At 45.1% G+C, this 11,180-nt stretch overlaps 2 protein-coding genes across 2 annotated transcripts; both read right to left on the reverse strand.

Annotated features, from left to right (window-relative positions):
• Window positions 1-251: 251 nt before the first annotated feature.
• On the reverse strand, window positions 252-3,984 carry LOC118412099 (hydrogenase maturation factor HoxX-like). Its single transcript, XM_035814729.1, has 5 exons — window positions 3,825-3,984; window positions 3,303-3,481; window positions 1,921-2,198; window positions 902-1,100; window positions 252-461 (listed from the first exon to the last, which is right to left on the reverse strand). The coding sequence occupies exons 2-5, from the start codon at window positions 3,348-3,350 to the stop codon at window positions 267-269; spliced, it is 720 nt and encodes a 239-aa protein (XP_035670622.1). The 5' UTR covers window positions 3,351-3,481; window positions 3,825-3,984; the 3' UTR covers window positions 252-266.
• A 1,246-nt stretch (window positions 3,985-5,230) lies between these two features.
• Window positions 5,231-6,486, reverse strand: LOC118412200 (hydrogenase maturation factor HoxX-like). The gene is made up of 2 exons (XM_035814920.1): window positions 5,915-6,486; window positions 5,231-5,539 (listed from the first exon to the last, which is right to left on the reverse strand). Exons 1-2 carry the CDS (start codon window positions 6,467-6,469, stop codon window positions 5,309-5,311), a joined length of 786 nt encoding a protein of 261 aa, XP_035670813.1. The 5' UTR covers window positions 6,470-6,486; the 3' UTR covers window positions 5,231-5,308.
• Window positions 6,487-11,180: the final 4,694 nt, after the last annotated feature.

The raw sequence follows: 11,180 nt of genomic DNA on the forward strand, positions 1-11,180 counted from the left end.
TGATTTTGGAAACGGTCAGACGTTCATCAGATGGCATCAACTCTCTTTCGTCAGTGTCACTAAAGTGATCTGGGAGAAACTAGTCTTTTATACTATGAATGCAAAAGAGCTAACGAGAATTTCGGATGTCAAATAGGAAACAAGGTTAGACAAAGTTGATCTGAAAACCAATATTCATTGCAATTCAATCTATACAACTGGACATCCATCACTCTTCTTCGTCACTAGAATGAACTGGAAAAAAAAACAATTCAATACAAGCACAGCTAACTTTTCAAAAGAAGCAGACTCTCACCCATATCGAAGGCCTTTGTTGCCAGCAGCGGCTGCATCCCATTGGTCAGTTCCTCTGCTACGGGGATTCCCACCCTGTAGGGCAGGGAGTAAGTCCAGTACTCTGACCCGAAGAGCGCCATCTTGCGGTAGTGTGGGTTCAGCACCACGCCCGCGTGGCTCCAAACCTTTTTAAAAAAGAGAAATATCATACAAACAATGCAACAATCGGAAATCTTTCTTTTTCCTGCTGCAATACAATATTCATGACAAAGACAATCTATGTAGTGACACAAAATGTAAGATACTAAGGAGATACGTATGGCCAAAATTAGAGGACAGTGATGTGGGTTGTAAAAGATTTGCATAACTCATTTGCATTTTCGTGATGACTTAAATGTCACAGCTACAGCGCTGTGGAGGAGGCTCTCTTGATTGGTTTGATCATTCTCCTACACAGAGAGGACCAAAGTCGTCTCAAAACTCTTCTTTTTTTTCAGACAACGTTGGTCCCCTTTGCGTAAACGTAGTACAGAGAATGGGTTTGGGTGGGGCTCGAACTAATAATTTTGTAGCAGTACTAGTTTCAAAAGAAATTAAGTTTTTCCGTATCGACAAATAGGATCACCTTGTCCGCAGCGAGCGCCATCATGACCCCTCCGGCCCCTGCGTTCCCCTGCAGCGCTGCCACTGTCACCTTACTGCGCATGCTGAATATCGCCTTCACTACGTCATCGATGGCTGTGATGTTAGCCCACGATTCGGTGGCGGCACATTCGGAGTTCTCGATGACGTTCAAGTGAATGCCGTTACTGAAGAAGTTATACCTGTGCGCGGGACAGTTAAAGATGTTTTCATTAGTTTGCAATTGCAAGACTTGTTTTGAATCGTAAAGTTCTTAAAATATGAAACTATGATATACTTTTAATAAGGCCTTTATTTGCCCCTTTTATCTGCCTGTATAGGGATGGTCCCAAACTTAGCTGACAGCTGATTAATATAGATAATGTCTTAAAACATTTGTATTTCATAAGCCCAGACTAAAATTGCAAGACAAAGAACATCTTAAAGCTGTCAGATTTAGGCCATATGTTGCTGCTCCGATCCGGTCATATCAACAAGTTTGTGAAGTTTATAAGTTTAATTGTTGCTTTTCATCATCATCTTCATCATTGGTCGACGTGCTTACACACGACGGTCCCTTACGGGGCTGAATACAAGACGGGGATGCGCCAGGTCTCCTATCTGTGTGAATGATGTAACTCACCGTATGGCAGATACACGGAGGTTAACCAGGCCCCAATCCGGGTGATTTGAATTGAATCACCAACTCCAGACAAAATTGTTAGGAAAATTTTTTTTTTTCGAAAGGTGTGGTGTTATTGGGTGGGCCGACTACTCACTCTTTGCAGCCAGGGGCTGTATTGCGAGGAGCTTACAATAGGCGGGGCTAGATCGCAAGGGTCTGGAGCGAGCTGCCATTCGGTGCCACTCAGGTGACCTCAATACGACAGTAATTGCCCCAGGTGCGGCCAAGGTACTGTAGGTTTTGGACCACTCACACCGCACCATCGCACATGTGGCGGGTTCTTCAAAAGGTGTGGTGGGTTCCATCTTTGATATTGAAGCTTCTAGCTTGGTACTTACCCGCCCATCAGCACCACAACAGAGCAGTCGGGATCCTTGTTCACACGTAACAGAACCTGCTCGAGTCGGCGGCACTGGTCTGTGCTCATCGCGCCGTTGTAGAAGTCGAAGTGCACGTAGCAGACGCCGTCTTGGCGCGTCGTCCAGACGTCTTGGAACGTCTTGGGCCTGGTGCCGTAAGAAAGTGGCTCGCAGTGGTCGATGGGAAGGGACGTGACGTCAACTGAAGGGAGGACGGACGTGGCGGGAAGCTTCAGACTGGTCTTCTTGGGGGAGGCCTGAAAAAAGGGGTGTAGCCGATTTATGTATACATTTGATACACCGTTGGACTGTGCATTTTTGAGCCAGCACTTATGAAAACAGTAAAACAAAACAAAAATGCTTGCCAGATTGGCCACACTGATTTAATTTTATGAACGACATCCACGCGAGCATTGATTTTGGCATGTTCTAAAAGACTGTGACCACATGTGACCCAATAGAGTCCAAGTTCAATCAGAATTTTACACTTGACAGAGAATCTGTTCCCTACTGCATGGTGCTTAAAGTGGTACGTATACCAGGTCAGGGTGTTTTGAGCTTAGAAGACAGCAACGTTTGTAAGCAGTTCGAGCATAAACAAGAGTTCGGAGACCTCATATCTCCATGAAATAGTCTGATTATGTAAATGATTTCCACATGTTTACATAAACTGTGTTTGGTTATGTACACATTTAGATAACTTACACTGGTAATAATGTTGATTGTGCAATCATTAACCATTTAGAAGAATTATAGCACTTTAGATTAATTATGCAAATTAGGGATATATTTGCATAATTGATATCTGTTAATGTTCTTTCAGCCACAAACTACATGGCGAAAGTTACAAATATAGAATTCCCTCACAGATCATGCAAATTAAGTGCCAGTTTGCATTCTTTGCACTTGATTATGTACATCTCTATCTAAGCTACCTACATACCAAATATCATTTAAATTTGTCGGTCCCTTGTCCAGTTATCCTCCAAAGAAGATTTTGAGAAAAACGCTCCTGCGGTTCCAGAGCAACCTTCTAGGGGACCCAAATATGCACGACATATTCCTTACGTCATCAGCTATCTACCACCAAAAAATCAAGACCATAGCACATCCAGGTCAAAAGAGACAAAAAAGGGAATTTCTGCTGCAGTACAAAGGTCACATACCATGGGGCCCAAAATTGACCTTGACCTTCCTCTTTCGAACACCTACCCACATACCATATCATGGCAATCCATTCAGAGGTTTTTGAGTTATGCTAACCACAGATATCCAAACAAACATACAAACACACGGACAGACAGACAGACACACACACACAAAACTATATCTCCATTTTTCATGGAGATAATAACCCATACCTTAAGATGTGAGATCCAGACGGCAGTGTCTTCACCGCAGGCCACCATGACAGCGCCGTTCCTCTTCCCGATGACGTCACCAGGTGTGACGTCACGCTCCTTCTTCAGACGCCTCACGATGTCGGGATCGCCTTCCACGCATGCGCCGAACAGCACAAAGTCGCGCTCCTGCAGTTGATCTGTAACCAGATTTTTGCCATTGAAACATTCTACTGAAAACAAGACAACGGTTTATAATTTAAAAAAAAGCAATGCTCAATAATGTATCTTTAAATGTGAGTCTGAGCCTGTTTCTGTTCAGCTTCGATGGCATTTTCTTGTGCTTGGAACAATCCTCTAGCCTGAGTATTAGCCTTGTTAGTTTAGCTCACGAAGGGGGAGTATGGGAGCCCCGGTAAACTACCAAGGCTGATAGGCTAACAATCCTGAAGATTAATAAATAAATATATAAAATACCCCATGACTAAGTCTAGCTTTCTTTCTGACTACGTATCACAATTTATTAACGATGCTGCAGCTAACCTTGCACGGCCACGCGGAGTGTACCCAACGCGCCCGGCTGGGAGTCGCATGACCGCACGGCTCGTGCCACGTCCTCCGCCGGCAGCGCCCAGTCAACTCGCCGGTCTTCTGCCGTGACCTTCCGCTTCAGCACACCTTTCACCTGAAAAAAAAGCGCCCCTTATCATGTTGGTTTCTAGAAGATACTTAGTTCAGGACATTTTATACTTGGTTGACCGTTTGTCGTGGCTACTTAACTTGTTGCCGGGTACCGGGTTCATTTTAAGTTTGAGGTAGCAGAACACAGTTTTCGGCCTATGGGGATTTCTATAGTTAAGGGCCTCAAGGTGACTGGCTTCGACACAATAAAAAATATAGTAGGGTGCACTTTTGGAATACCCAAAACGGATATGTTTGAGTTGAAGGTACAAGCCACAAAATATTAAAAAACAAAAAAAATCCTGTCGGCGTATCGTCTTCTCGCGCAATCTTTGAAATGCCCCTCTGCGGAGGTCACAGAACTGCAGCCGGCTCACACTAGAACGGCAGTTGCGTAATGGGGCGCATTTATACACAAAATAGAAAACTTTCACAATCCAAACCATACAGTCTCAGAGTCGACACCTTCCGTGACCACGCAGCACAGGTTATATCTGGCTCTCCCTCAAATAAGGCTTTTTACCTCTCCTTCAACAAGTTGTTTTATGTACCCGCGTCATACACCCCGGGGTTCGCCCATTAATACTGTGTAATCTGCTACCTTGACTAAAAATTCAACCCGGTGCCCGTCCGGACCCAAAATTCTCCGGGAGCCGCAAGGTGTCTCACGGGCAAAAGTGCCCAAAAAGCAGTTCTTAAACTGCCTGGCAGGGTCCCATTTTCTAATTGGAACCTAAGCCTTCGGCATACGTCACATTTCCAAACTGGTGCCCGACTGGGCAGCTTTCGAGAACAAAAACCATGATATAAATAAAAGACACCAAACTACACAAAACCTAAAGAGAATAGTCGTGGGCATTATTTGTGTATATCATACGTATACATTTTTTTTCATTTCCACGACTAGCCCGGCCGGGCCCCGGTTTGGAAATGTGACGTTAGGCTAAAACTGATGTCTATCAGGGTTCCCACACTTGAATGCAACAAATAAGAGGGAATGCATGCGCCTTTTCCATATTCATGGGGACTGTAACTAATAGCAAGATGACCATATTTTATATGTAATTGGGATTAGCATAATGCGCTGCGGCAGTCTCCCTGAATTCGGTTTTAAGGTGTTGTCAGAACCCCCATGCAGACCCTTTAAGATGGTCATCAGAGCGCCTTCATAAAATGACAAAGTTGTCCATGCTTACGACAGTCTTAATGAACTCAGCTTAAAGTGTTGTCAGAACCCCCATGCAGACCCTCTTAGTTGATCATTAGGACACCTTTATAAAACAAGGAATGACGAAGATGCCCAGGGTAAAACAAAATAGGTTTGGCTTACTCAATCAAACCTGTACTTAACATACCTCCGGGTGCCTATAGTCCAGTGGTGTTGGCGGTACGCTTTGTTCCCAAGCTTCTATCGCCTTCAGCACGGAAACAACCGCTGCTTGTGTCACCTCCTTGCTGTACAGGCTGGACTTGGTCGCCTGGCGGTTCACGGGGAATTTGCAGGTGGCCCAGATGTCGCCTGAGTCCATTTCATCGTCAGCTTGCAGTACTGTTACTCCCCACTCGGTGGTGCCCTCCTATATTGTAGAAGGAGACAACGGAATAGGCAGCATTCTTCTGAGTTGGGAATAAACTTATGGCCAACAGCCTAATTTCTGGCTCTCTTTCACTATTACTTTTTGTGCAAAAGTCATGCAATGATCATAACATGATTCACCTTTAACGTTACAAACATACATTTGCACACACTGTACGGGTTGATGGAAAAAGCAGTCCAGTCTGTGCAGCGGAGAAAACGGCCCTGTCTAACCAAGGTATGGAAAAAGTGACCCTTCCTTTCCTTTTCGTGGTTGCGCCCTTTGCAGAAAGTGTAAGAATCGCAAACAAGCAGGTTTATTTGTTTGTTTGTCTATTTGATGTTAGCGCGTGTGTAAAAAGTAAACAATCCCCACCTTCAGCGCCCAGTCGATGGAGGAGGGTCCCCTGTCCCCCGGGATGCCCGGATGTACGATGAGGGCGGGTCGGGCGGGGTTGTTGTAGAGCTCGGCCGGGACCCGGCGGGTCTGGAATGGGCACAGCACCAGGTCCGGTTGGTCTGCCTCCACCGCCCGCGTCATCTCCTCGCCACGCGGGTCCTCGTGCACTGTCACGTGATGACCACGTGACAGCAGCTCCAGATACAGCCGCTGGGACAGCCCGTTGAACGAGTTGCACAGAAAGGTGATTTTTCGTGGGTTTGCGGCTGTTTGTGCCAGATCTGGGGAGGTAAAGTCGACCCATGGAAGAGGGGAGAACTCCAAAGCCTGCTGGGATGGCTGCCGCATAGGCTGTTGGGACGCCTGCCGCGTTGGCTGCTGGGATGCTGGTCCAGGTGGCTGCTGGGAAGGTGGTTTGTGCCGCTGTGACCCCTGCTGAGAGGACGATGCAGCTGTGCGAACTGCAGCTTTCTGCAGGGACATCATGGACCGCCAGGCGACGCGGTTGATCATGGTGGCGCTTCTAATCATCTTCGTTCAAAAAAGAAATTGGGCTGGAACGGCAGTGAAACGGTTAAACCTTAACAGCGTACAGCACGTACCTTCAAATGCAATTCATTCTTCTCTACAACTGGATAAAAAACGGAGAATTACTTCTGGACGCTTCGAGTGACATGCATCACTCTTCTTCAGCGTCACTAAAATGAACTGGCAGAAAAATCATACAAGTACAGCTCAATAGAAAAAAAAACTGGTTTAAATACTAACTCGTGTGCAAAAGTCACTCAAATGCAAATCATGTTTTCGTAGTTCCCTATGGTTAGACAACACCATAGAAAAACTAGAGTTCCACGAACACATACCTTTGCCAAATAAATCAGGTTTGTTATGTAGAATCATGTCTGTACATAGACAAATGCGTTACTCATTTCATTTCATTTCAAGATTATATGCTTGGAGTTGGTTTATAAAATTTCGGCATTGATTATGCAAATTAGATCCCAAGTTACAATTAATTGATATCAGCATACCAAAAATCATGTTGATCCTTTGATCCATTGTTGAGTTATTCTCTTTTCAAGTCTTTAGATACACCTCTTACTTTCTTCCCTCTTTCTCAGTTACATATGTGACAACTTTGAAAGTACTATAATGGAATGCTGTGGATTTATGAACTTTTCCTAATCAGTTATGCAAATTAGCTGTTAATTTGCATAATAAATATCACATTATATAAGTCTTTACTGATACTTGCATGATAAATATGTATTGACATTTCTCTCTTTCCCAACTACATATGTGACAAGTTTCAAAGTCCTATCATGGAATGCAGTGGATTCATAAACTTTCCTTATTAATTATGCAAATTAGCTGTTGGTTTTGCATAATTAGTATCCTATTATGTAAGTCAACACTCATTCTATCTACATACCAAAAATCATGAAGATCCGTCACCACGTTGTAGAGTTATTCTCGTCCAAAGTTTGAAAGAAAACCGGCGCCTGCAGTTCCAAAAAAGCCGCTAGGAGGCCCAAACTCACAGCACTAACTCTCTGCTCCAAGGGCTATCTACCACTCAAAAATCATGACAACAGCATGTCCAGAACACGAGATATAAAAAATTGAGTTTCCCCTGCAGTATCTTAGCAAGCCGCTAGGGGGCCCATTATCGAACTTGACCTTCGTTTTCCCGACCCCTACCCACCCACCAAATATCATCAGGATCCATTCAAGGCTTCTTGAGTTATACTGTTCACACACACACACACAGACACACAAACACGCCCAAAACATAACCTTAGCCATTCTGGCAAGGGTAAAAATCCGTTGTTCCCTTCTGGAGTTATGGAAAAGTCCTTTCACCAACAAATCCTAAATATTTTGCTAACTGGTTGGTATGGTCCGGCGCCAGTCTGGAAACTGATATGTGGGGTCAGGGAGCCCCCACACCCCCCACATGTCATTCTGGGGCACGCCTTGGACCAGAACAGTAACACCATGACTGCTCTTTCCTTTTGGAAAGTTTTACGCGCGGATGCTACCTTAGTTTAAAATTATGGTGTAAGTAGAAGGGTAGAGAAACATGGATGCATGTTTCTATGAGAGGAACGACGTTGTGCAGCTTTTGGAGAATTTTGCAGTGTTTTTGTTCAGCACTGTCTTTGGGTCAACATGAGGACACCGATGGCCACCTTTTCTCCATACATCCTTCGGGTATCTTAGGACCAAGAAGTTGGACTTTGATGAGACATTCCATTTGGGTTTTGCCAGGTACGATAACTTACCATTTCCTGCTGATCCCTGATCACATGTAGTGGATTGCATGTGCAAGGCGTAAGTCTCCACAGTATCAATGTTTTGGTCAGCCTTTTTTGGGATGGGAGATCGTAACTGTTGCAACTGCCCCATCAGTATTGTGTCCCGCTTTCGCCTGTTGTTGGCCTGAGTGCCCCAAACAGTATTAATAGTTAACAAAGATTTCTCAGATTTGTGTTTGTTGTTTTGTGTGGTAATCTGGTGCAAATATTCTACTAATTTTAGCCATGAGGAATGGGCCAGAATGTGGAAACATCTGGTTCACGTTAAAGAGTGCATTGTTGCTCCACTGGGTTCCCATCACTGTTGCTATGCTAGGGGGGACTCATTTGTGCTAGTGTGGGGTTGGTTTATATTTCCATGATTTGCGCTCAGATGGGAAATGATGTATGGGAAAATTAAAATAAAGAAGACTGATTGATCGCCGGAAACTGTTTTACCTGTAGGTGTCTTTATTCTGAGTCGGTCAATTCCTCGACTGACGGTCATGTTTATACTTTGAGGCGGAGACGAGTGAAACTAAACTGTGTACCCGCAGGTAAGTTTGTAATACGTGGCATACCCAGAGGTGGCACTTGTGATTTTTCGATGATGCATGGATACACCGGAGCTTGAGACGGGAGGGAGGTTTTGTCCCCCCGCAAGCTGATGACCTGTCATATTGAAGGTGCGTGTTGGCTACAGGCCGCGCATCTGTATGTGTACTGCATGAGTTTTTACGGCGCTTGAGACGGGAGGGAAGTTTTGTCCCCCCGCAAGCTGATGACCTGTCATATTGAAGGTGCGTGTTGGCTACAGGCCGCGCATCTGTATGTGTACTGCATGAGTTTTTACGTAAGCTTGAGACGGGAGGGAAGTTTTGCCCCCCCGCAAGCTGATGACCTGTCATATTGAAGGTGCGTGTTGGCTACAGGCCGCGCATCTGTATGTGTACTGCATGAGTTTTTACGTAAGCTTGAGACGGGAGGGAAGTTTTGTCCCCCCGCAAGCTGATGACCTGTCATATTGAAGGTGCGTGTTGGCTATAGGCCGCGCATCTGTATGTGTACTGCATGAGTTTTTACGTAAGCTTGAGACGGGAGGGAAGTTTTGTCCCCCCGCAAGCTGATGACCTGTCATATTGAAGGTGCGTGTTGGCTACAGGCCGCGCATCTGTATGTGTACTGCATGAGTTTTTACGTAAGCTTGAGACGGGAGGGAAGTTTTGTCCCCCCGCAAGCTGATGACCTGTCATATTGAAGGTGCGTGTTGGCTACAAATGGAATGACTGTTTGTCTCAACTTTATCAGGTGGAAGTTTGTAGCTCCCCCGCAGACGCGAATGGAAGAGTTTGTCTCTCAAGCTCGTTTATCGGGTAGAAGTTGTAGTTTCCCTGATTCTCACCGACACAAAGTCCGTCTTCAAATTCTGTATCGGGCAGACGTTGTGGCTTGCCTGCCGACACCAACGGGAAAAATCTGGTTTTCTTGATTGGGCTCAGTTGTGGCTTCCCCGCCAACATGAAAGGAACTGTGTTTAAGTTGACCAGGTCCTTTTGATCACCCGGTACTGTGCGAACGTGGTAACGAGAACTAACAACACACTATTGTTAAAGTCAGTTCATGTTTTCCTACCCCTAACCTCTCCCTCCCTCTCGCTGATCCGTTACGACTTCTGAGTTCGGTCAGAGTGAGGTGGGCTTCCGTGAATGCATGGTTATGTAACATTACACGTTTTTGATTTGCGGATGTAGAGCATATTTATCCCATGTGTTGACAAATACACAGACCATCTGAATTCTTAAGACACGCTAAGTAAACAAACTGGAAATTGTGCAACATGATTGATTAGCCTGTCAAACACATCTGGTTATGACCAAGAGGTCCAGGACAGAACAAAGGGAGACATAATAAGAAACAGAACAGCCAGACATTAAGGAGACTACGAATATCTTAATAAAGAAATATGTGTGACGTCAATGAATGTGACACCTAGGCCGGGCAGAGTTCCCGGAGGTGGAGAGATATGTGAGTTCAATGTATGTGGTACCTGGGCCGGGCAGAGTCCCCGCAGGTGGGAAAAAAAAAGAACAACAAAAAAACAACAACAGCTGAACGGTTGTGTAAAGGCAAAATGAAAGGGTGAGCAGAGACTGAACACAGCACACTGAAAGTGACAATCTGTGGCTTATCCAGAATGTTTGGCCGTGCGAGTGTTACCATGAACTTGGAGTGAAATATAGGCGGGCAGAGATTTCCGGGCGTGGACCGTGAATAATACATGACAAGTGCTTTTGATGCGCAGCGGTGATGGACCGGAAACATTTGGGCAGTTTTCTTATTTCTGAGAGCGAGGGTCTGACTAGATGGGTGATCAAAAAGTTGATCTACAGCAAACGCCGTTCGTAAACAGGACAAAAGTACTCAATCACACTTTGTATGACATATAAAGTAAGTGATACATACTGGTGGATGTACCAGCGGCTGAGCGGAGTGAGTGCCTATGTGTGATGTTTTTGAAACAATGCGATAGTCTCTTAACGTACATGCAGAGACAGAGGTTACGTAATAGGTCGTCCACTATCATATAGCCGGCTGTTGTGGATGCACTGCGTGCCAACGAACCTGGTGCATTACGGGGAAGGGTTGTACCCGATAATGAATGAATGAAGACCTTTATTGTACAATTTTGCCCAACCGAGCTAAGTACAGGTCACAACAAGTCAGGATATATACATATAAAAGTGTCACAAATCTAGTCTAACACAAAAGTTCGGCTTCTTCTCGCTTCTTGGTAATGGTGAAAATGTAGGACTGTATGGGTTTCGCTGTTGTCGGTTTGTCAAAACGCATGAGAAATATAAACTTGTCAGTGCTACTCATGTGTCTAAAATGAGGGACAAACTCCAGACACAGCAGAACAGTCCCCGGATCGTCTGGGAACACAT

Source organism: Branchiostoma floridae, chromosome 3 (assembly GCF_000003815.2).
Source record: "Branchiostoma floridae strain S238N-H82 chromosome 3, Bfl_VNyyK, whole genome shotgun sequence".
NCBI lineage: Eukaryota > Metazoa > Chordata > Leptocardii > Amphioxiformes > Branchiostomatidae > Branchiostoma > Branchiostoma floridae.

Bases quoted from the DNA above. Each gene is read 5' to 3' on its own strand.
- LOC118412099 (XM_035814729.1), bottom strand. From the start codon at position 3,350: ATGGTGGCCTGCGGTGAAGACACTGCCGTCTGGATCTCACATCTTAAG. The intron at 1,101-1,920 runs GTAAGTACCAAG...TCCCGCGCACAG, and splicing joins GTTGTGGTGCTGATGGGCGG to GTATAACTTCTTCAGTAACG. The intron at 462-901 runs GTGATCCTATTT...TTTTTTAAAAAG, and splicing joins TGGCGCTCGCTGCGGACAAG to GTTTGGAGCCACGCGGGCGT.
- LOC118412200 (XM_035814920.1), bottom strand. From the start codon at position 6,469: ATGATTAGAAGCGCCACCATGATCAACCGCGTCGCCTGGCGGTCCATG. The intron at 5,540-5,914 runs GTGGGGATTGTT...TCTACAATATAG, and splicing joins CCATCGACTGGGCGCTGAAG to GAGGGCACCACCGAGTGGGG.